A 26,712-nucleotide genomic window follows, 5' to 3' on the forward strand; every position below is an offset into this window, starting at 1 on the left:
TCCTACCATGATTCTTGCACCTTCATATTACACAAATTTTCTCTGTGCAGCCCTGGATCTACACATGAGTTTTGGGGTCACCTTTATGCCATTTCTCCTTGATGATTTAAGTTTACTATCAAGTTAGGAACACAGGATGAGGAAAACTTACCCAAGCCACTGAATCCCATTCTCTACAAGCCCAGAAAAAAAACCACAGTAGGTATCTCCAAAAGCTACAGGTTATCTGTTCTATGTACTACAGCATGCCATGGGAAATAAGCAGAGGTAAGGCACTGTCAGTATCCTTAGTCTACAACAGCTTGTAGTATATTAAGTATTTATAGTCAAAAAAGTTGGGAAATCGATATGGATAAAATTATCCTTAAATCCAAGAAGCTACTGCAGACTTGGTAAACGTGAGATGCACAAAAGGAAAACATTTCAAAGTGACATATCTAAAAAATCTCCTCTTGTCTATGTATAAGTGCTTTTCCATACATAATCTTTCCAAGAACTCTACAGAACTGAGGCAAAACCTGAATGACTTTTTTAATTGGAAAGCAATTTGAATTGATTAATTTATATTAATTGATTAATCTAGTAAAAGAGTTAATTCTGCAATTCACAATGTCTTACTGTAAACATTAATTCAAAATGGCTTGGAATGCAGAGAGGTATGGGCTGGAATTTGGTTTAAAAGATCATGAACTGAAGATAATGATGTATCCACACTATTTAAACTGGCCTTTTGTCCACCTTTACTTATTCAGGTTACTCACAGTTATCATAGTGACCTCAGATAAAAGCATCATTGCCTCAGAAAAGTGTCTGGTGAAAGCTCCGAGAAAATCTTAAGTACAGCTTACGAACCCATACAAAGTCAATAAAATGCTGACACTGGCAATGGAGACACATCCTACCATAGTCTTTTAGAGGCCATCAAAAAAAGAGAAACACAGTCTTAAATCCACCAGCTCAAAAAGCTGTTGTAGAAGTAAAAAGAGATGCAGACATCACCTGTAAAGGTGTCAGCCCAGCAGAGGTGTGGAAGAGCATGGGCTGGCAGCAGCAAGCTGAGCTGAGAAGCCAGCCCTGCTGCTATTTGCCATAACCTGGCCAGGTCCTCACAGCATCCCAAGACTCAAGCCTGCCACAGTAAGCCTGTGCATCCCCTGAGCTGTGAAGTCAAGGCCACAACAGTATCAGCTGTAAGTACCATCTTGTGCTCTCCTCACCCTGTGATACAATCCTTGTCCCTCAGAATTCAGCCGCCTGGACCATGGAAGCAGAGTTGGATGTGGACATAATTTAGGAAGTTTGTGATGTTAGCAGAGATGTTTGGCACACTCTGAATAACCAGTGATTCAGTAACTCACCAAGGTTGATTACCTTGGAGGTTCTGACAGGAAAAATAATGTTTTCCTAAAGGCTGAAATAAATTCTACTAAAAAGCACAGCAACACAGGACCAAAGTCAAGGTACGATTTCTATATTCTGCTCTGTATTCTGGACTTCTGATCCACTGAAATGTAACACCTACCTCTGGGTACCTCTCTTTTATACACTTTGGTTTTTATGTCCCCTGAGCCCTTTAATCTCAATCTAAAGAGCCAACTAGTTCAAGCTGCTTCTCAGTCATCCATAGAAATCCATAGTCCTATGGTGTAAGAAATTATTTCCCTCTCCTCCTCCATCAAATTATTTCCAAAGCTGGGTTAAAATAATCATATCATCATATCATGAGCCTACTTATAAGATGCACAGCCACCTGAAACATGCAGGGTTTGCTTCACTTCCAAGCTACGTTTGTCATTAACAGTGCTTAAATGCAGGTGTACAGCAAAATTACACTAAACAATGATTTTCAATAATGTTGAAAAATAAGTTAAAACAGAAATTTAAGGAGAGAATTTGGGAAATCTTGAAACAAAAATAAAAGGTGAATATGCATTTTCAGCCCCATGGCTTTTCTTCAGGTCTTGATCCTGTCTCAGCTTTGAAAGCAGATCCCTTCCTCCAACTTCTCTGTGCTCTTTAAATCAAGGGCCCCACTGGACTACTGTAATCCATATGCTCATTATTGCTTACATGCTATCTGCAAAGGTCAGCTCAGCTGAACTATGACCCCATCACACAAACTTCCCTACTGTCTGCTATTTTTATCACAGAAGAGCATGCTTGGGGAAAAAATAAATAATGTGATGAGTATGGAGTTTATCATGTTTTCAAGGACCAGTTTTAGATAGTTTTAGAAGACATTAATACAATAGTGTTTTGATATTTGATTCAATATCTTTAAATATCATCAGAGATAAATGAAGTAAATGTAAGTGATGCATCTTAGCAAAGCACCAGCTGCATATTCATTACTGAGCAGACAGAGAAACCACTCTTTCTTTTTCAGAAACCAGACCTTTGTAACGAGAGGACTGAATAAAAAATTTCACATGAGAATGTTCTCGTGTTTATCATTTTAGAAAGGTCCTACATTTTGCATATCCCAATGTAGGATGAGCATTTGGTTCAGTATTTGGTGAGGAAGCTGCTGGACATGCAGAAACAAATTAAGGTGACACTCCCCTGCTAAGGAAACACAATCTGATCACAGGACAAGAGAACGGACAATTAACAGAACCTTACTTAAAACCAAGGGTTTTGTTCTCTGACAGCAGGATTTACTGTAGTTAGTGCTTTTCCCAATGGCAGCCAGAGGACTTGCACTGCACACAGCCAGTGCTGGGGGAAACTGCAGCAGTGGCAGGAGGGCTGGCATAGGGTGCAGCAGCAACTGCTGCAGGCACACCACTGGGAGGCAGGGAGCTGTGCTGGGGGATCTGGGATTGGGAGGCAGGGAGCTGTGGTGTGGGATGTGGGAAAGCCAGAGGGAAATGCTGTCTCAGATGTCTCTGGACATCTCCCCAATGTCATGGGGGAACTAAGGGGTGTGTGCTGTTAGCAGCATGGCCAATGCCATCTGGACTGGGGAAACATGCAAACTCAAACTACAGTGTTCTACAGTCCTCAAGCCAGAAACTGCACTCAGTGCTAGCAAGGGATGGAGAGAAAAAGAGCACAACAAGCTGCTGGTTGAGCTGCATCTGGCAACCAGCCTCTAATAATTTCTATCATAAGCACTGTGCAGGAAGAGGTGTCCAACAGCACACTCTTAAGGGTAGATCCCTTAAACTCAAGTGATGACCATTATGGCCTAAGGGAGGTATCTCACCAGCTTTTTGTATGTAAGAGCTGTCAGCTCCCCTGTGGATTTGTTTCCTACCATACACTTCATCAAAAGGAGTAATGTATGAAGCATATTGCTGCCTAAGACTTAACACAGCCAACAGCATAAAAAAGGATTATGATCCTTCATCATCTCCTGAAAGGTGAAGAATTATCTTGATGCAGACATGCATGATTTTGTCGATTTATGTTGTGCTGTAGCTGTGTCATGCTCTAAAACACAAAACCCAAAAACTCACCCAAAATGCAAAATAAAAGCACACCGCTAATGGCTTGAAATGTAACCACATAACTGTCGTGGCATTTGCTTCCTTTCAGTGTTATTCTTTTAAGCCCATGGGTGCAACACACACTTCCATGCCACGGTTCCCTTAGCAGATGCCCTCAGTGCTTTTGAAGCTCAAGAAGTAAATAGCAACAGCAGATATCAAGCCCATGCCTGCAGGCATTAAACTCATTTTAACAGACTAATTTTGCTAGCCTTTTATTTGCAGTTAGGTCTAGGGGGTGCATGTCAGCTCCACTGCAAAGAAGTTTAATTAGTCTGTAATTTGACACTGCAACACACCAGCCAGACACAGGAAGGAGGACATGGAACTGCAAACTGCAGATTTTCATTAGCTTGGAAGCAAGAACAACTGCTGTGTCCAAGCCAACTTGTGCTAACCACTGCAATGGTAACATAAATAAATAACACACAGCAAAGAACTAAAGCTTTGTCCATACCTGAGACACAGAAGGTCGAGGGGGCAGTGCAGGTGGTGGTGGGGGCAGCCAGCCAGACCTCACAGCTGAACAGTGGGAAAAGAAGAAGATGATGATAAAAAAACCCAACCAAACAAAACCACTGTAATTTAATACCAGCTAAACCCAGAATTAATTCCCAGGATAAGTGGAAATTCCTCCTAGCGAAGAGACAGTATTCAAGATTTAATAACAAAACCCAAACTCCATCTTTATTGAGCAAAAGCTTGTTTGAAATAACTTCATGAGTAGTAATTTAATTGCTGTAAACTCCCAAATGTTATGATAAAAAAGAAGAGAAAGAAGCCAGTCAGCCACAAAACCTGTAGGTAAAGCAACCCAATTCCAGTTAAAGAAACACAGAAAAAGGGTCCACTTGTTCTTCAGGCTTTGTTCTTTGTCATTAAAAATATTTCCCTTCTTAAAAATGCCACCAAATGTAGACATTAGCATTCACTCTGGATAAAACACACTCTGTGATAGTGTACAGCCTTGAAAAGAAAACATCTGCCATGAAGCTAACAGCACAAAAGCCTAAATGAACCAAAAAGAAATCCATTTCTTCGGCTTTATATTTTGTATTTGCATGCTACATTACTCAGTGGAGGTACTTCAGAGGGAGGAGGAAGACAAATCCTAAGTTAATTCAAGCCCATATAAGATAACAATGTCAGCTTGGAGTTTGAGCCAGCAAAATGGAGGGTAATAATCACATCGGTGCAAAACTGTAGTTTTTTGTTTTCTTAAAAATACCTAAAACCTATTTGGGACAAAACTACATGACAGATGACAGCTTACAAAGGCAACTGTGAGGAGGCAGAGAGGAGGACTAGGCTGGCACAGAGACACCAACCAGGACTAACTGGGTTACCCTCCCCAAGCTCCTGTTGCACTGAATGCTCAGCACTTGCCCTGGCAGACACTGGACAGTCCATCTTGCACAGGTATATCTTTGTGTAACAAAAAACCCCCAACAGTATTAAACTTAGAAATGCTCTTTACCACAATAATGCCAAGCAATCCATTACATTTATACACTTCCTATTTCCATTCATATTTTAAAAAGACCATAAAGACCATTAAGAGCTGTCTTATAGCTTAGCCAATTATATATTTTATACACCAAATCTAAAAATGTCTATATGACTGAAAATAAGAAAAAAATATACTAACCATTACAGATAATTGTGACATAAGAGTAAACCTGTGTGTGAAAACATTGAAAACAGTCATATTGACTATTTACAGCTCCAAAAATACTTATAACATTGGTGGCTTTTTTCTATTTTCTGTTTCATCATCTCTTGTATCTTATAAAATGAAGCCTGATATGGCACACAATACCAGAGAGAGTTAAAACATCTAAAACAGAAGTGAACTTATGCCAGGGAGCCACTAATACACCTACAGGTGTAAAAGATATTTGAAAAAACAGTCATCAGGATCCTTTCTCTTGCATTTAATTAGTTCTGTTTATAAGACAATTGCAATAACAGCATGATGTGGTAACTATATTCTTCACCTCTCCTATGCAAGTGATCTTTAGAAAGGAAGAAACCTTCCTTTCCTTTAATCTGAACTTCAGATTATTATTTCATTTATCTGGGCAGTGGCTTTGGCATTTACAGCTTGTGACAATATTTGAAAACAACACCTATCTCAGATACTATGTGCTGGAAAAGCATCTCCAAAAGTCATTGGACATACTGTGAAACTCCATGAGTCTCTTGGGATTTGGCCCAAAAAATTCCAAAGAGAAAAGTAATTGGCCCATAAAACAGTCTAATGAAAAAAACCACATCACCACACATAAAAAGCCACCACAAAAAAACCTCCTTCTTCCACCTCCAAAATACAACATATATGAATCTAGCATTAAAGAAGTTAGATGCTTACAACACATGCATTTGACCCAGTTTCCTCTTTTTAATCCTAAAAATTCTAACTTAAGCTACTCATGAATTATTCATAGAATTCCTGCTGTTGCAGAAGATCTTTGGCCTGTTGTTAGAAGGAAATCATGCTTATGTGAGCACAATTACTAGCAAAACTTAGCTGACTTTGGAGGACTCCTAACAACTTTAAAAAACCCCTCAGGCTTCAGCCTTCTCTGGTGTCACTACCCTAAAAGAGGAGAGTCCAAACAGACACTCGTAGGTTTTCATGTGCCTTGGCAGGTGACTCGTGCTATCTGGCTATTCCAGGATACTTTTCCCTGGGAGAGTGCCCAGCACAGACCAGCTCCTGCTGTCAGAGATGGCAGCACCACTTATCTCAGACACAAATACAGGGAAAGGTCTGTTTCCACAATAAAACCAAGTACCCTGGGGTCGAACAACAAACAAACAGACGAATGTGGTGCTTCCAGGTACACGCCTCAGAGCCTGGAGAAGCTGATGTCCCTGATCTTTGAAAACAAGTCTTCACTCTGTGCAGAAGCCCAGGGAGCTGGATGGGCCTTGCACAGGTCCTCTTGCATTGAGCAACTTGTTGGCATTCAAACCAGGCTGAGCCACAGAATCATGGAACAGTCTGGGCTGGAAGGAACCCAAAAGATGAGCACAATCCAACCCCCTGGTCACGAGCAGGGTCTTTTCCCCTAGACCAGACTCCTCAAAGCCCCATTGTGTAAGGCAAATCCCACAGAGAGCACTGTAGAAAGCCCATACAGGTACCAGTAAAATCGATTTAAGTATCCATATCACATAGATATTATTCCTGTAAATGACAGCGTTTTCATGCACTAGCTACTCCCACGAAGACAGTGGTTTCAATTCAAAAATCATGGCTCTTTACTTAGCATGTTTACACTTTAAGATGGATTATCTGCATGGAAACCTTCCAAGACCATTTTTCTGCCCTATTTTGGCAACCACAAAGGTCTGATAGTACTAACATGACACCACACCAGATTAAAAAAACAGGTTTTCCAGCCTGAAGGTAGATTAATATTTTAAAACAAACAGCAGGCTGCAATTGTATACTCTGAGAACTGGTCATGTCATCTTATCTGACCACTCTGCCTCCAGCTTCCCTAGCAGACAACAACACTCAGCACTTAATCATTATTTGTGGCAGTGAAAAATAACAATCCTAGGAACCACTCAGATAGCTCCTTTACTTACGAGATGTAGGAAGAGAAGATGAAAGAAAAACAGAAGGTAAAACAGCCCACACAAACCTATAGAAGTAGGTCCTTGAGTCACCAGATACAGCTGCAGTGGAGAATCCCAAAACTAGGATGAACAAGTCTGGGCCTATGGGATCCTTCAGAGAAATGTAAGAGCAAGGTGCTGTACTTCTCTTAACCGATGACAGTCACTTATGCTCTTGGTTTTCAGTATTGAAGAAAAAACTGCCATAGCACACTGAGCTTCTGGATGCCTTCTGTTTTTTAAAATTAATACTGGAACAGCTGCACATAAAACTACATCCCCTGAAATATTTCTGAGTCATAAATTTAATATTAATTCCCTACATGAGGATGACATCTTGGTTGTAAATGTCCATCACCGTAGCTTGAATATCACCTCAGACAAGTTAAACTTTGGGTGGAAAAAATGTACACCCTCTTTCCCATCTGAATTAATATGCAAGCAGTCTCCTGAAAGAAGAGAAGGGTGCTTTTCCTAGGACAAGAGCCATTTTGTACCTTGCAGGCCAAACTGAAACTACATCCTGCCTACCCAAGGAGACTGAACTCATCTCAAGTCAAAAGAGAGAGTCTGGCTGATGTATTTGGCATTTTTCAAGTGCATTGTAAAGTACTGTTGGATCAAAGGAGAGGCTGGTTGCACGGTAGATTTCCATCAGTTTATGCTGCTTCAGAGTTCTGAGCTCCCAGATCAGGTTGAACAAAACACCAACCAATTAATTTTATCAGGAAGCAAAGGGAGTAAGGTACTGCAATCAGCTCAAAAAAAAAAAAAAAAAAAAAAAGATAAGCTGACAGAATGAATTATTCTTCAGTTCCCCCAGCTACCTAAGGCTTTGATTCCTCAGGGAAGCCAGGCCAGCATTTTCACCCTTCTACTCTGACACTGTTATGGAGAGGTTTTTTCCTGCTTCTGTTGCCAAAGGCAGAGCACAGAAAAGTTCTGTGTCTAAGCTGGCTTCTGTTTACTTCCTTCTTACTAAACTTCTATTTTTGAAATTAGTATTTGGTTATCCCCTAACACTGACACCATTCTTTGTGCAACTTTATTTATTTACATTCCTGACAGCAGCATTAGCAAGTGATTGTGAAATAACCATTTCTCAAGAGATCCAATTTATTAATTCTCACTACTGTGTCTAAAAAAAACCAACAAAAAAAAACCCAAAAAAACCAAAACAAAAAAAAACCCCAAAAAACACAAAATAAAAAAAACCTGTAAAGCTGTAGCCAGGAATATAAATTTAATAAGGGATTCTAGTAAGGTGGTGGTGAAATATCACTGATCTGTTTCAATAATCTTTGCTACTGTCTCTTTGGAAGGTAATAGCATTGGGGGAAAAATCCACCTGTTTTAGACTCCTGACATTATCAGTTTTGTAGAAATGCTGTAGAAAGCATTGTCAGTGGCAGAATGACCTCTCTTTTCTCAGTTAGTTTTGGGAACCTGCTCAGCAGGCAGTTTCTTGTGTCACAGCAAACGATGCACACACCTGATGTCACAGACACACACTCTTGATACAGGTCTGTTTCATGTGCTAACCTTACAGAATGTTATTTGTACCTTAAGTGAGTGGAAAACCCATGTACTTTCCAAGTAATTAAAAAGAGATATAGCCAGGCCTTAAGTAATTATTGCTTTTGCACTATGAGCTCACAGCTGTGACTGTTTAGGACACCATGTGCTAATGTGTCTGATGGGTCACTTCCAAATCCAGCAAGCAAAATATCATTAGAGATTTTTTTTATGATGTCTGTTTTTAAGGTCCTATCCATGAATTTCAGCATGTGTTAAGAAATTCTGTAAAACAGATTTTTTTTTAAACACCTGTTTTCTGCTTTGCATCATATACCCACAACATCTGTATTTTTACCTCCCTGTCCCTCATTTTCCTTAAACCATTTAATTTTCTAGTTACTGTTTTCTCTACCCTTTCCTTTTCTGTGTGTTTCTATTTGGGGACTGTTTCTCCCTCCTCCCTTTGCCCTTAAACAAAACTATCCAAGATTTTTTTTCTGTCTCACTTCACCTTTAGCTTCATTCTCCACCCACAGGGAGGCACAGTCCCTCCAGCTACCTCCCACAGATCCACACTGGCAGAGATTCTCCCCTCTGGAGACCTGGGGGGGAGTGCTGGAGGGTCCAGCTCTGGCCATCTGTGACCACCTCCAACACGGACTCACTCGGAACAGGCACAAGAAGAGCAGGGGGCTGCCAGGCATCACCCCTCCGGTCCCTCCTGAGGCTCACACACTTCTTGAGGACATCTGCATCCCCAATGTCCTCCCCACAAGGGAGGCAGCTTGACTCCTGTTTCACACCTGACACAGCAGATCCTATCTTGTTTAACCTATAAAGCTGTTCCATGATGGATGAACATGTTTTCACAGAACACACATGGGATCAGGAAATAGGTCAGTGGGGCTGGTAGGGCTAGTCTAGAACATTTCAACCTTCACGACTTTCTGTAGAAGAGTTTTTGGATTAAAATTTAATTTTTAACAACCTGCAACAGGAAAAAAATAGACTGGAAATCATTCTTCAATCCCTGAAAGAGCTAAGATTAGAGAAATGGGAAAATATAATTTTTTTGAAGTTCAATATATTGACAAAAATTGTAAAAAAAACAGCTACACTTGAAAGGCTGGTAAGATTTACCCCAGTAAAGTACTGTCCAGACTCAACCCTTCAAGATATAAATAAAAGTCTAAAAATCTAAAAACGCAAAACTAAGTTATCCCATCAGATTCCTATCATGTAGCAACTATTCATCCATTTATATCCTCACTATTTCCTCCGTCTTATTTAACCTTAACTATGATCTTGTCCAGTTGGGCAAAGAAGTAAGTCACACAGTTGTAAACACATAAATCCTTTATAAAGAATTCTGAAAGGCTGACAGGCACAAAATTCTTCCATTCAAATCCAAAGGAAGACATGAATATTTTATTCAGAGTAAGTTCAGATCAGTCATCAAATATATTCTGAAAGAGAACAGGACTAGAAAGAAACCAAGAGCTCCAGTACCAGATCAGGGGCTGATTCTCAAAAGAAAAAAAATATTTTCTGATTCAAATTCAAATTCTTGCAGCAATTATTTTAAAAATGTATTTCATAGCCAGAGAAAAATATGAATAACAGCTCAATTTTGTGCTCTCTGTGCTCAATGCATAAGACATTTTTAATTTAAATTTGTCACAACCCTTACAACCAGTCACTCACTTGATTCTACACTCCTCACTTGAAGCTTGTAATATTAGAGCAAGTTGTACACTATGCTCACAATAATTTGTGAAATGGCATATTTGGTGAGGGTATTTGCCATTAGCTCTTCTCTAAAATAAAAGGTCCTTCAGAATTTTCATCTTCCTAATTTAATGTTTAATGGTCTGATTAATAAACACAACTCAGTAACATGCAAGATAGTACAATATTATAGCATGAACAAAATCCCTAGGAAGCATCTGGATTTTACTAAAACAAGACTAATACAAGAGCAATGAGAGGAAGGAGTCCTGGAAATTAATTACTTAATTCAATTCAGCCTTAAAAAAAAAAGAACATTACTATTCTAAGTTCCCCCTTGTCACTTTGGTTTTCAAATAAAATTTTAGTTAAGAAATCTGTACTTATGGTAACACAAAAACATAACTGCACCACACATTAAAAGTTTGTCTTTTGCAACTACATCATTCAGACAGCTAACCTCAATGGATACAGACATTTCCTAGAAATACAATTAAGCATAAAAAAATACAGAAGATAATACAGTAATCATGCTTATCTAGGTTAAGTTTAGCAGGTTTTTTGTACTCAGTTTCATATACACAAAAGGGAAAGTCACTTGCATTTGGCTTACTAAGCTAAAAAGACAATCTAGCTGAAAAGATATTCTTGAAAATAACTGAGACAACAGTATTATGGCTACTGTGGTATGGGCCTGTTTGTATCAAAAAATCTATGACATCAGAGCAACAATAATTTTAATTCTCAAAATCCTGTTTCATACACAGTTATGAACTGTTTCATTCTACATGGAGACTTAAAACCATTCAGAAATACAAAGAATTTTACTTAGGCAAATATAAAAAAACTAAGATAGCTCAACATTTAACTATTCAAAAACCTCCACACTTGGAAAACAAAAACCCACCGTGCCTGTAGCTCAAGCAAGGAAAGGATGTGCTAATTGAATGAAGTAATGGAAGTCTGATGAAGTAAAGAAATAATGAAAAGCCTTCTTCAAAGGTATGAAAAGGAGGGTAAAACATGATGCTGAACAGTCTTCCTTTAGCACTAATGAAAATGAGAGGGAAGACAATTGTACTGATTGAGTCTTAATGATACAAGTACCACTTCAAACTGCTTGGGAAACACGTATATGAAGGAATACAGGAGCGATGTGGGGACACACTTGTATCACTGATGGGAATGCTGATGCACACCAATAGAATAAAATCTATTCCCTTGTTCCTTTCCTGTGAACATCAAATTAGAACAAACAGGATGTTTTCTTGTCTGGCAGCCATCACTAGCCCAGTAGTGCTAAGTTCACAGATCTGACTGCAGTCAGGAAAACATCATCTGTGACAGAAAATACTGCACTTGAAATAAAATGATTATCATGCCTCCACCTGACCTAGTGTGGAACTTAACACCTCACATTTTAAAAGTGAGAAAACCCCCAAAATACTAGCCCCTTGTTGCTGGCTGAAACCAGCACCCCAGAAGCAGAGAATTCAGGTTGCAGTGAGTGCTTCCTTAGAAGCCTACGTAAAATCGGTGTGTGCATTCCACATGCTCTTCACCGCAGGGACAGCCACAGCAGGAGGTGAGTTTCAAAAGCAAATGAGTGCTGAAAACCTCCAGTGAAAAATTCATTTGTAAACAGTTATATGGCTGTTTTGTTCAATCTGCTTCCAGATAACACAAAACTACACTGTTTATGACAATCTTGTCGTTTCATCAAAGCAAACTTCTCTTTTCCCAACAAGTATCCTTTGTTCAACAGAACTGTTAATTAAAAGTAGTTATGTGACTCAGAAATGAAACTAAATGGGAATTAAAAGTGTATTTCAGAGGGAACTGTATGACTCTAACAAAACTCAGACATCTGTCACTGCCCAGAAGTAAATTCTTTATCAGCTGTCATGGGCAGCAAGCAGAACTGAACAAAACATCAGATGACAACAGATGCATTTTCACGTTTTAATACTTAAACTGAGACCTGCCCCAGCCCCAGAACTGCCTCAAGGCAGACTCCAGCTTACTGCTGCTGTTGAGGCTAGAAGGCAGCTGGGGCTATGCTGCAGCATCACTGGGGTCTGAGCTGCCCCAATTTTGGTCCCCTCAATACCCAGGTCTTACTCTGGGAGCTCTTTGCTTGTACCTGACTAGAGACCAGGCTAGGGGAGAAATGAAGAAGAAAACTAGGTCATTTATGCATTTAAAATGACATTTTTGTTTCTGCTTAAAACCTGCTGTTGTCCTTCCAGGAATGCATAAACTCTAGCCAAGTATTTTCTTAACATGAACACAGGCCAAATTCCAGAGATTAAATATTCAACAAAAAGAAATACATTGAGAGTGTAGCAGCACAGGATTTTTCTCAGATGCTAACATAAAGACTACACGAATTAAAACAAAAATAGAAGAGATTTCTGTCTCTTAACAGAAATTCACTTGGATATTTCAGAAAGTGGTTCCTTTCAATAAGTTCTTATGCTTTTTTATGTCTGTCCTGCATAACACTTGTTGCAGCATGCCAGGGAAGTACAGCTATGAAGTATGAATGAAGGTGCCTTCTTCAAGTCCAGTTACCTCCCACTTCAACAATTTTAAAGCACATTTCGATGGCTAATGCATTGCTGGACACCCCAGCCATCACAGATAAATATTCTGTGTGCATACTGACCAGAGGAAAGGCATAATAAGATGATGACAAACATGATATAGCAGTGGTAAATGAACAACAACAACAAAAGCAAACAAACAAACAAAAAATTCCAGTGCTCACAACAGGGATTCATCACAGCCTTTAACTGAATTTACTCAAAGACTTTTTTTTTTTTTTGCCCTTTAAAAAGGAAATAAACAAAACAAATGCTTCAAAGCACAGATAGTTCTACAATTAAAGAAATGATACCTATAGATCAGCATGACCTGTGTGGAACTGAAAACAAAACTCAGTACTACTGAGCATTCCTTTGTGGGTCTGGAAGCAGATTATCCACCAATCTCCCCAAATGAAAATTATTTCTGAGCTAGAATTAGCAGGACAAAAACTAATGCACCAAAATAGGATTATTCTAGTCATGCTGGATATACATAGAAGCATAGAATATCCTGAGTTGGAAAGGACTCACCAGAACAATCAAATCCAACTTCTGGCCCTGCACGGGACACCTCCACAGTCATACCGTGTGCCTGAGGGCACTGTCCAAATGCTTCTTGAACTCACAGCTGGTGCCATGACCACTTCCCCTGGGAGCCTGTTCCACTTCCCAACCCCCTGAGTGAAGAAACTTTTCCTGATATCCAGCCTCAACCTCTCCTGACAACTTCAGGCCATTCCCTCAAGTCCTGTCACTGGTCAGCACAGAGAAGAGATCAGTGCCTGCCCCTCCTCTTCCCCTCACGAGGGAGTTGATGCCTCCCCTCAGCCTCCTCTCCTCCAGGCTGCTGGAGTGATCTCCAGCAGCTCCACATAAGGCCTCAACTCCAGACCCTTCACCATCTTTGTTGCCCCCTCCTTTGGACACTCTCTAGTGGTTTAATGTCTTTCTTATATGGTGGTACCCAAAACTGCACAGTTTGTTAACTTCCCCAAAAGAAACCAGTTTGTGACTTTCAAAATGAACCATTGCAAAAGCAAGATGTCAATTTTCATTCACAGAACGACTTCTTTAAGAATTTACATTCTTCTTTCATTTGTGTTCCAAGTGAAATTTAAACCCAAGTTTATTTCTGTCCAGTTTCCTCCCAGTTATACTTGTTATCTGGATTCCAAGAAGATTTGTTGCAGTAGAAAATGTGCACTTGGCTCTGTTTGCGGTTTTATTTTGATGTATAACAAAATCAAAATTGGAGGCACCAGATCCCTCAACAGAAACAAAGATAAGGAATTACTCCTCTGTGTAAGGCAAAAAAAAAAAGTTTATTCCTATTGAGTTTCAGGGATCAGCACACATAGCAAGACTCTTGAATTCTCTCTAGTGTTTGCACAAAACAAGTCCCATATAGCAAGAGGTAAAACTTTTTAACTCCAAGAACCACATTAGAGAGTCCACTTAAACATTCCTTGACACAGCCAAACCTTGGCTTTCTTCTGAAGCATAGCATGCCCGTGTTTAAGCTGGTCCTTGAGTCAGATGATTGGTGTGCAGCACACAAACCTCTGATCTGGTTCAAGGACACTGCTGAAGCACAGCCACGCTGGGTGACTGCTGCCCTGAACAAACAGCTCCTCTTCCCACTTGAAGGCAAGAGGCACACTTGAAGGGTAATGCTGAAAAGTCATTTTCTTTCAGTTCACTCCAGTTACTATTCTATATTTTCTTTCTTTACCCTCAACAAGCACCCATGTCAAAAGAAATGACTTTTTTTTTTCTGATTGTTCTCACGCATATGTTAGACCTTAACATCAAAAATGTTTGCTTTCTTTCTCCCAGTTTAAACATTAAGGGTTTTCTTCCTGCTTCTGAACTACAAAAAGCAAGTAGTAATAAAAATCAATTAAACTGTAGCTACTGATGAGAGTTGTCTAAATAGCCAGACTAGTTATAAACAGTCAGTGATGACAGACTACCATATGCTATGCTTCCCATTACTGTGCCAGAAAACATTATAATTACCTTGATTATAGAAACAGTGATTTTTTTCCCCTCAGTGGTGATACAGCACAAGCAAGTGCACAAGCAGAACTCCTGCTCTGCAGTGCATTACTGTCTGCAGCATATGCACACATTGCCAAGCATTTCTGCAAACAGATCGAGTCGCCAAGCACACAGCTAACCTGAACGGTCTCAGAAGAAGTAATGAAAGTGAACTCTACCTTGTGTGCTTTGCTGAAATATTTTGTTCAGATCCAATGAGGAAGCTCTGGAATGTGATTTTTGTGGCCTTGGAGGTGGAGTAGGGGGCTCTTCTCCCTTTTTCATGGCATCTTCTATTGATGTGCTAGAATAAGACCTAAGAAAAAAAACATGTTGGAGAAAAGCAGAAAATATTTTATTTCAAAAATTAATTTTAAACAACTATAGTGAATAGAATAATGAACCTAAACCAGAAGTCAGGTTCACAGTGGAAATTCCTTGCCCTAATGACTAAGAGTTCCCTCTTATAACAGCACAGATTTGTTTGGCAACAGAACATGTGGAGAAAGGAACAAGTCATGCTTACAGGGCTAGTATTTTTTAAGGCTTTTTGTAACACAGCTTGAGGCCTTCTTATGTAACTTTGCCAGCAGGATAATTGTTGCAACTATTTTGAATAAACCAAAGAAAAATTCCCCACATATAGCCCTTGGATTTTCTGTTGCCTTTCCCAACTGCAAGGGTAGCGTTTATACAGATATAGATTCAATCTACCTCTTGCAAGTAAACATTTCGTAATCTGTAATATTCTCACTAGTAGAATAAAATTTTAATTATTAGAATAAATTTTCCATAGGAAACATTCACCAATTTCCACAAAATCCAGAAAAACTGAATGGCTACAAAGTGACCACTCAAATGCATGGCTCAGCTCCTCTTTCTAGGCCCTCCTACAGCACATTAATCCCAACGTGGTGTGGTGCATTCGCTAAGAATTTTGATTTTGCCAAATACTGTCCAATTTTTTCAGCTGTTGTAGTTATCAGTTTAGGACAACCAAGACCAAGCAAGACCAAGACTCTGCTCAAAATGAGCATTGGCAACATGAGATGTTAGACTTACTGTAAAACACTCTGCATGTCAGGGAAGACCAAAAGCACATTTGACCATTTTTTTTTTGCCAAACAGGTTCCTAATACCCAGTGCCAGCTGTCCAATTAAGAGCATTTTGAGCAACATCCTATTACCCTCAGTCTCCAGGTCCAAGTTTGTTCATTTATGAGCCACTTCATAAAACCACTCATAAAAAGTTAATGGAGATTCTCTGTCTCCCTGCTTTACCTCATACAACTTCGCAAGACTCCTAGGTTTTTCCACTCCATTATGATTTCCATATAAAATCAACATTGTTACTCCTTTTAATCCAACATCTTAATTCAAATCTCATTCAAGATCTTCTTTAGGGAGAAGTTCAGGATTTGGGATCCTGATACCATGGTTTTCTGATCTAGCTCCTCAACTTTTCTCAGTCCTTCCTCTGCTTCTTCTAGAACTACTCTTTTTTAATTCATAAAAAGCAAATCTCTAACCAAACTTATGTATTTCCCCAGGTGGGGTTATGTGGCATCATCACAGATTTAGTAATGCTATGCATATCATTTGGATTGTCACCATGAGACACAACATCCTTTCTCCTAGTCAATAAATCACAGATAGTAAAGAGTACATGCACATAGACGACTTTCCCAGCAGTCCCACAATTCCTCTTAAAGGAACCTGAAACACTGATTTACTCCATCTTCTTGTCCTGATTCTACTAGAGACAAGACTTCCTCATTTATTTCTTTCTCTAACAGAACTGTCAGAGTCCTCCTTACCCTTTGTATCAGAATTTTTAGGACCCACCAGAGGAGCCACCAGAAATTCTACTTGTTCATTATCACCACCAAGTTTATCAGATTTACTTTCCACATCACAAATTCTTTCACTGTTCTTATTTGCTTCCCCAGTTACTGAATATATTCCAACCTGGTTTTGAAGTCTATTAGTACACATTTTTTTCCTAACATCCCAATCATTCCTTAAAGAGAAAAATAAATCCCCCGATGGTATTTCATCCTATTTCCAACAAGCACAGCAGGTCTGAGTTCAAGGATGTGCTCAAGCATCTTTAGTCTCAAGTTCTGCACTGAAGCGGTGACATACAGTCAGATGTGAGACAGCCACATGTGACAGAGCAGTCACATTCAAATGACTTGTTTGGACCTTGTTTAAGCATTTGTTGTTCTATGTATTTGTGCACATTTTTTGCATATTTGCAATTTAGTAACACAGCAAGAAAATTTAAAAATTTAAAACTCTGCAGAAACTAAAAAGCTTTGGCTAGCAGCAGAAAAACAGCAGACAAGGCAGTTCAGCCTTCCCGAATATAGGTCCTAAGAACAGAGGATTTCCATCCTCAATCACCATGCTTATAGCTGATCCTCTCTTACTAGCAGGCTTTGACAAGCCTGTAAGCAGACAGCTTCTGATTATACTCTCATTACCCAAGCAAAAATATCCCAAGCAGAGTCCTCTAACTAGCACCAAAAATGAAAAGGTGAATTAACAACATGGCTATACACCAGTAGGTGACAACCAACTCAAGATGGAATCCATTTATATACAATGTTTTCTGGCACTGGTTTCCCTTTTCTTTCAAACATCCAAATTCAGCAGGTGTCACATCTAGCACAAGTCCTTCCATCATGCACCAACCAACCACAGCCAAGCACATGGATGCCAATGAAAGGATTCACTCACCCACACCTGAGAGCTGAGCTACTACTGCTGTTTCCGTGGGAATGTGCAGTGTCTCCCTCCACTTGAAATCACTGTGCAGGTTGTAAGAGCACAGAAATGCTGAGGATGTTCCCTGCCATGGGGCTGTCCCAGCTGCCCTGCCACGACGCCCCTGGGGCTGGGCTGGAGGCAGTCACCACCCTGGCAATGCAGCAGGGCTGGGCAGACAGGCAAAACTTCCAGCACCTTATGACCAGAGATCATGGGGCCCCAGCACAGTATTTATGTAGGGTCTATAGCTTACAGATTCCTCCTGGTAAATCTGTCTGATCTGAGCTGTACTTCCAGCACAACATCAATTAAAAAAAAAAAAAATCCAACACCAGTTCTGATGCCTTGTGTCTAACACTGAAGGAATATATGCCTTTTCCCAAAACAGGAATGAAAGCAGTACCTGGATCGTGGTCTGGCTCTGAGTGCATTAGGTTCTTGAGCAGCTGGAATAGAAAAGAAAAAAGAACTGCTAAAATACCGTGTTTTAAATAAATGTCTTTAGCTTCAGAATCAGTGTCCATCAAACATGTGAGTGTTGCAAATGTGGATGTGAGAGTATACTCATCTCACATGAGCAATGGGGATTGGTTTTCACTTCTCCTTCCCCTTTGTTTTTTGCAGTGTGTGAATGTCCTAAGAATTCAAAAGCAACACGTAGTGAGAGCTTCACATTTTTAATTTGGTTACCAGAACACAGGAAGAGCAATAGGTCTGGTTAGCTGTCACCTGTAGTCATGGATGTAGTTGTGATAAAGCAATGTAAGGAACAACATAAACTTTTTATAGAAAACATCTTGTTCTTAGTCCAGGTATCTATTACTTATCCTGCTTCCAAAAGCACAAAGGTTTATGTCCTTCCTAAATACTTTAACTGATTAGTATAAATGTATGTCACCCATTACAAAATATTAACATGTCATGTTGAGACTGTTCTGACCTTGGGAAGGAAAGGTGTTTAAAGGAAAAAAGCTTTTAAGTCTACATGTTGATCAAACACATTTCCATTAAAATGGGTTTATGGTATTTGGATGAATTCCAAATATCCTGCCACACGCAGGTTTTATGTGATAGGAAAACAACATCGCTGAATTATCATCTATGGGTAATTCCTCGAGGCTGTTCCTTGGTTTACATTGTCTTCTCTGTTACTCTCCTCACTAGTATCAGATAATTTTGAGAAAACATATCTGCATGATTGCTTTCAAATTCATCCCACTGAGATATCCTCAAGGTATTACAGCAGCATCAATGATCCCAGTGCACGTACAAAGTGAATTCTTGTCTTTTTCCCAGTCTACTAATCAAGGCACAACACTCAAGAGAAACAAGTAGGATGGAGAAAAAATATAATTGTCAGAATTTCTAGCTTCCTTCAGACATATGCCTACTTTCAAGTCAGACATTCATCACCAGCTACTACAGAGCACTACCTGAGAATATAACAGATCCTCCAAACCACCGAGCAGGAGCTGCCTGTGGCAGCAGCTGGCAAATATGGAGTTTTTAATGGCTTGCACTGTACTACTGCACAGACCCTCCATAGGAGGCTTTAGGCTCACAGAAGACAAGTAACAGCATAGGGCACATGTACAGCCACACACTGGCTCTTCATAAAAGAAACTGCTTTTTGGATCATGCAGAGCTAGTTGGTGTTTTGCATAGAATAAACCCTACTGCAGCTGGCAGTGACCACTTATAAACCAAGTTCTAGTAGATGTCATCCCCAAACTGGTTCACAGCCATTCCAGATTTCTCTGCAACAAACTCTTCCTAGCAACTAAAGAAGGGAGAGGGAATTAATATTAAAATATGCAGTGGTGATAATCCTCCTCCCTCTCTCTGTGTCAAACTCCCAGAGAATACAACTTCAGACACTGCTTCCCTACAGCCATATGACCCAATTTTCCAATGCTGAAATTGCTGATTATTAAATTACATGCACAATTATTAAATACGCCACTTAGAAATAGGAAGTATAAATCCTTTCCAAGCTAAACCATGTTTAAGAATCTTCAAATTTTCCTTTTCTTATGGAGACTGTAATTCTATTCATACTTCTTTTAGAAAGCCTTTCATATAAAAAAAACCCCGTAGGTAAAACTGACATTCAAACTCTCCAAGGACATCCCGTTGAGGTAAACAGGAAATCACATACGGAAGAGAGAATTCTGAAATGACTACTAACAAAAATGATAGAAATAGAATGCTACTGCCAAGGATTTTCTTTTTAAGTTTTTGAAAAACTAGGAAATTCAAGGCTACAATTACAGAATACCCAGACTTAGCTTTTCTTTCACAAGAAGTAGTATAATACAAAAGGCACTATGAAGCAGGTAGTTCATTATTAGGACATACAAATAATTGTGGCTGGATTTCTACAAAACGTGCAGCTATTCTGGTATGTTCAGTCTGTGCACACTTCATGTCTGAGGTGCAGGTTTATACAAATACATGACAAAATCATTCAAGATGATACAAAACTATTTATCCAGTTCACAAATTTTCCATATTTCTATGGTTACACAATCCTAACTTTCATGAAATGGATAAATTAAACCTGTTGAGTACATAATTTACATTGGTTATCCAAAAGTTTGTACAATTCCTGGAGTAACAGAGACTGACAGACTGTGAAGCTTAGTCTGCAGTAATTAAAGAGGGTGTGACAGTTCCTATTTTGGGTGTAGAGCTGCTCCTACAGCCCTCTTGCAAGACAACTTCATTTTAACATTCCAAAAGATGCCGATTTGGTAACTTTTGACTATAGCCTAACATCTTACACTCCACAGCTGCCTCCTTGTTTTACAGGCCTAAGATCAGGTGGAAAATTGTGCTGAAAAAGGTGAAAGGCTAAAGAAAAAAAAACAACCATTCCCCACTAGTCAATATCAACCTCAATGATTCATCTCTTATTGGTCATATAGAGAGAAATGTACAATTTAAATGCTTGGAAATTTGGCCCTCAATCCTTTAAAAGCTAAGGTCAACAATGATCCTGCACTTAGAAGTCTAAATAAACTGACCAGATATTCAGAGTGCTGAGCAAATAAAGTTGTTACTGATTTCAAACTTCTAGACCTTCTGATGGCAAAGAAAACTTTCACAGACTATCATCTTTTCCTGAGTTTACATAAACAGGCTAAATGAATAACCAAAGAAGCATGTAAAATTTCTCCTGCTTCATCCCAAATGAGTTTCCATGATGGAGGTTAATGACTACAATGACCTTTCAGAATGGTGACTGATTCTGAAAAAACCACTCCATTACTGTACTGCATCTACTCCACTGGATAGATAAACATTTTCACTTTTCACATCAGTTGCAACCTGAGAATGTGCTGGCTCAAATCCTCAATGTGCAGCACAGCAAGAGTGGAAACCCTGCAGGGACAGGAGCCACGATGATGGAGTGAAATTCTGCCACTGTCCCCCTTGGTATACAAACACAGCAACACTGCTGGAGGAGCACAGCAGCATGGGGAAGACCTCCCTGAGCAGGAGATGAAAGACAGAGATGTGCAGGTGACAATAAGTTTTTTTTCCTGAATGTACTAAAGACAGAATTGCTGAACTGTGAAAGTAAAACTCCCTCGTGCTCCTGGGGGAAACCCAGAGGGGGAAGGAGAACAGAACGGAAAGTCATGCAGCCACCCTCCCTTTTCCCTGAGAGGGATGTGCAAGAGTGTGTGTGTGTGTGTGTGTGTGTGTGGAAAGGAGAAGCAGCAATCTTCTGAGAATAGGAGCTGAAGATAGCAAATCTGGCAGCAGCAAAGTGTTTGGGAAGAAGCCAGGAAAAAAAGATTTGGGAAATGAGGCATGCAGCTGTTGAGCAGCCATGAATAAATCGAGCTATAAGGCAAAACTGCTGTGACAGACATGTGGGGTCCATTTTCTTAATCAAGGATATCTTTATGAGTAAAAACATTCATGCAAAAGGAAGAGTAAGCAAGATTTTAGGTTGACTGGGACCAGGGAGGGATTACAAACATTCTTACCACTGTAAAAAGAGATTAACAAAGAGGAAGGCAAGGGAGGTCTGATGAAATGAACTGAAGGCAGGGAAAGTTTCTGAAGCAAATAAATAATTTTGACATACGCTGTTCAAAAACCAACATTTTCCAGAATTATAAGAACAAGGAATGAGTGTATGTTGGAGCTGGAAAGGGAAAAATCAGGAGTGGTTTCAACAAAGAAACAAGCCCTGAGTCAAAAGCTTGTGTCAGTATCTTAAGTGCCTCAAGGTCTGTGTTTCCAGAAGGTTCCCTGTCCTCTAACTCCTTGACACAAAATAGGAAAGCTGAGCTTTCACAAAGAAACAGGCCATTTCAGAACAGTTACCAAAACATTACATAGTTACTCTATACTTTAGATGAGGTTTTACCACGAGGTACAATATTGATGCCTTTGCATCTTGTTTGTAGCACAAAACTTCAGAATCTTTAAAATTACTTAAAACATTTTCCACACAGGAAGGGCCCATACACTAACAATGAAGGAAAGAAAACAAGAAAATCTTTTGACAACCTGAAGAGGTAATTAATATTTATCTTACAAATAATAGTCATTATGAAGTAAAAGCTAATAGCAGTAGGAAAATAGTACAAGAGCAAAGAGTTCTTTCAAAAATTAATCAAGTGACACTAATTTAGGCTTACTGTGATACAGAAACACTTGATCAAAATTCTCATGCAAGTAACACATGGCATTTTTTTTTCCTTACCTGCTTTCACAGTCAAGTGCTGAAATTCCTTTGGTATAGTTTTGAGAGTAGTGCTTACTTTAAGAGCTTAAGAAGGAAAAAAAAAGGAAAAGATAATTACTTTAAGTATTTGTGTGGGTAAAATCTAGAAGTATCAGGTCTGAGAAAGGAACACCTAAACTGGTATTAGACATTTTATAATACCTAACATACTTGAAAAGTAGCCAAACACCCTCAGAAAACTGAAGCACTCAAGCAAGTAACAATTTCCAAGAGCACAAAAGTCAACAGAAAGAAAGACCTATGCTCAAATTGCCAAATAATCTCAAATTCTGAGAATTTGTGGGGTTGAGTGCTTATTCCCCTTCCACATTCCCCCATGCATCCTTTCCAATGGAGTTTTTAATACACCATAGTGTAGTTTCATGTACTGTAACACTCAGTGTTAAATGTCCACTTGGAATGAAATCTCTCCTGCTCTAGGATGAACCTGCTTTAGCAATAAGGTTGAACCCTTGTGCCCTCCAACCTCATCTGATCTATGATCTGCCTTTATAAAACAAAACATGTTGGAAAAGTTTTGGGTCTTGTAACCCTGTTCAGTTTACATTATCTTCCAAATTTAACTCCATTATAACCTAAGTGAAGTTAATTTACTTGTATACTTTTGAAAATGCAGGAAAATTTGCTTCTACTGTCCTGAACTGCATGTTCTTGACTGCTGGGGAGATCCCCTCAGTCAGGAGAGTGGTCTGTTCTCATGTTTGTCAGAATAGTAATAAAAGGTAGAACAAAAGTATGTGTTCTTTGGCTGAAAAGGTAGCAATCTGTGTCATAAATACAGCCTCCCTGAAGGAGCTCACGTCTCAAAACACATTCCCATGTGACTTAACATGTCAGCTACAAAAATCAAAGTACAGCTTTGTCATCTAGACAGGGAAAAAATATTCCCTTAGTAAAAAGTAAATCTTCCCTAGACATTTCAAAGCAATAACCTTCAAGGTTCAAGTCCTTCTCTCGGTCATTATACATTTTGCAAGAAAACAAACTTTGTCAACAAAACACTGATTTCTTGGAATATGCTGACATGTAAAAATGTTTTACAAACACACAACAACTCTTGACAAACTTTCTTTGAAAAGGGGACACTGGGAATCTGTCAAACTGTCACACCTGAGTGTAGAAGGTGAATCAGGAATGTGGACTAGCTGGTCTCACAGCTCTGATGCATTCTTAACGTGTGGACATCTGGGAGGCCAAGATAATTTTATTTTAATTAATACATAATCTGCAGCTCTGAGAATCAGACAACAAAATACCCACAACTCTTTTGTTTCTACAATGGAGGGACAGCAAGTAAGAATTGAGAAACAGAAATATAGAAGGGAAGGAATGGCTCAGTGATGATCCAGTGCCAATTCTGGAAGTCATAGAAGCTACTACAGCAAAAAAGAGAAAGATCACTTCAATTTCACATGACTTGCTGCTGATGGATGTCAAATTAAATTAATGAATCAAGTCTTTTCAGTCTAATTTGACTAAAACTTTTGCTCTGCAAGAAAATGCAGGGATTGTTTTTTTTTTCAAATAGGAGTCAAACCTGATTTTGAAGTGTTGGTGTTTCTTGCAAAATTGGAAATTGAAAATTTGGCACAGTGTAATCTTTACTCTTAAAAAATTCCTGATAACAATTAAAATTTTATTTAAGAAGTACAACATTAATTGCCTTAGGACTAGACATATTTTAGAAGGTACATTTCATATCATTCGCATATGATAGAACTAATTTTGAAGCAAACCTCTCCATTTATTTGTCTTCAACTCAGTTGCTGTGAGTTGTCTCTACATCTTTAGCAACACATGGCCATCTTAGAAATTAAACACACCATTGCTTCTGTCACCAAATATAGGGGCTTAGTGAAAACACATATCATTTAATCCCTAATGGAAAAAAAAAATATTTATTTGAATACCTTGTTTGTCATCTTTCTTTCCATCTTGTAACAGGGCAGAGTTATCAGGTACCTCTTCAGCTGATGACTTCTAAAGAAAGAAGATTAAATTACACTGATTGTTACAGCTCCTACCTTTCCACAGTCAAATATTTAAGAATACAGATCAACACAATGGTGACATTTTTTCTTGCACCACAATTTATTTGTTAGATAAAGAAGAATAAAGGACCTATAGAAAGACAGTATAACTGTGCTTTTCAAGGTACAGCAGTTCCACACCCAAAATTAGTTAGAGGAGCACTTCAACAGGGAATGACTGAAAGAGATAAGGTCTATATGTAAGGAGAGAATTCTCCCAACAGAGCCATATATGACACCTGTGTAAGGATAGATGGAAGCTTCTCCAGTCTCCATGAGAAAAGTGTCTCTAACCAGAACTGCACCTGCACTGCAGAGCCTCATGGTTATCCTTTAAAGGCTCCTAGCTGATGTGGCTGATCCTTAAACTACTCTTTTCCTTCAACATCCAGTCATAGAAATGGGAAAAACAAATTTCATTAGCATGTCTGCTGGAGGCCTATTCAGGCCTTTGATAGGAAAACAGGGAATTTCTCCCCAGTCTTATTCCTTCATTTTCTGTTATTTCAGCAGCAACTTAGAGGCATTTATTATTCTTGGAGCTTCTGCTGGAACGAATTCTACCCCCATTATCTGTAAGAACAAGAATACACTCTGCAACCAAATAAAACATTCAAGCAAATGTCAGAAACCCTAAACTTCTCTAAATATTAAGTGATGCTGGTTTGTTGGTTTTTTTCCCCAGGAAGCATGGAAGAGGTTTGACCTGAAAATGTCCTGAAATAAATTTGGCCTAAACAAATGAATTAAGAAACCTAAATTTCATAGGCATTTTTAAAAAAACACAAAAATCTCAAGTCAGTAGTTCAAAAAGGAAAACTCCACAGTAAAGGTCTGTGAGATTTGTTTTATAATGTTCCTGAGGAATGGGACACCCTAGTACTTCTGAGAAAGCAACAGAGCAAAAATATGGCTTGAGGACTCTGAAAATGTATAAACAAAACATTTCAAAACCATAGCTAGCCCTGACACTCAAGTGAAGAACATGAGACCACAGACCTAACTCAGTGCAGGCTTTAATTGATGAAATGACTTTCAGAAATTTTAATGAACTGTGAGCATGACATTTCTGAGGGAGCCCAGAGGAACCTCAGCCAGTCTTTTTATGCATGTTTTAACTTCAAGATTTTGGCAGTGAGAAAGCTTGCAGAAAAAAACCAAAGGAGAGTGGGAGACAAAAACTTGAGAAAAAACCAAAACTGTGAAGATAAAACTTCCTTGGTAAAGAAAAAAATCAGTCATCCGTGTCATTCCCAAGCACAATATCAGCAGCCTCAGTGCATTTTTTAAGTTTAACAAAACCTAGCATGCAGGTGACGTGTCTCCCACCATTATTTTCTTTATGAATGCATTCAGGAACTGTTTCTATTTTATTGCAGTATTGTAGTTGGGCAGTCACAGTAAAAACAGGCATCTGAAATGAAATTAAATAGCCTGAATAGATGATAGGTGGAAATGAAAAAAGAAATGGAGCTAATGCCTAACAGATTGCATAGATAATATAATATTTTTAATGTAGTGATCAAGTATCTGAAGTATAATTCCTCAGCTAGCCAAGATACAAATGAAAATGCAATAGTGAATTGCTGCACTTCCCACTGAGGGAGATGAATGAAAGATGAATTACTGACCTTCCAAATGATACTCATTCAGTGTATTAATTCTGAATGTAAAAAACATAAGTTGAACACAAAAAAAAAATCAAGTCAAAATGATTCTCAAATTACTTTTGGGGAGATTTTAAAGTCCATTAATCTTGGACAATGTAAATGGAAGTTTTTTAATTATGTGTATGAAAGATACATAATTATATATTTGCTTACATTTCAAATATAATTTAATTCAATATTATATCTTCTTTTATATCTTAGGTTGCAAGCCACCCAAAATAAGATCATAGCAAGGGATTAGGTGATCCTGGGAAAGGACCTGCCCATGCTGCCAGCATGCCAGCACCCTGCACTACCAGATCTGCAGTGCTGCTTCCAAAGCCCAGTGCTGTGCTTTGGCCAAGCTGCTGTAGGATGAGAAACACCTCCCAGGGATACAACATTTATTTTAACAGTTCCAGAAGATACACTGGGTGCTCAAGGTGCTGGCTGCAGCATTGCCCAAAGTGAACACTCTGCTCCATAGAAGCTTAGGAGATT

The 26,712-nt window shown here is 39.0% G+C and overlaps 1 protein-coding gene across 6 annotated transcripts in view; it reads right to left on the reverse strand.

Moving 5' to 3' along the window:
• Positions 1–26,712, reverse strand: part of REPS2 (RALBP1 associated Eps domain containing 2) — a 95,371-nt gene that overhangs the window by 17,542 nt on the left and 51,117 nt on the right. For 4 of the 6 annotated variants that reach the window (XM_086879998.1, XM_086880000.1, XM_086880003.1 and 1 more), the window contains 5 exons: positions 24,443–24,512; positions 22,491–22,556; positions 18,171–18,213; positions 15,175–15,311; positions 3,949–4,013 (listed from right to left, as the gene is read on the reverse strand). In XM_086879998.1, the coding sequence (XP_086736124.1) occupies positions 3,949–4,013; positions 15,175–15,311; positions 18,171–18,213; positions 22,491–22,556; positions 24,443–24,512 (381 nt within the window). The remainder of the gene's footprint in view (positions 1–3,948; positions 4,014–15,174; positions 15,312–18,170; positions 18,214–22,490; positions 22,557–24,442; positions 24,513–26,712) is intronic. The other 2 variants (XM_086880001.1, XM_086879999.1) reach the window with 1 other exon arrangement.

Source organism: Cyanistes caeruleus, chromosome 3 (genome assembly GCF_971803275.1).
Source record: "Cyanistes caeruleus chromosome 3, bCyaCae1.hap1.1, whole genome shotgun sequence".
Lineage (NCBI taxonomy): Eukaryota > Metazoa > Chordata > Aves > Passeriformes > Paridae > Cyanistes > Cyanistes caeruleus.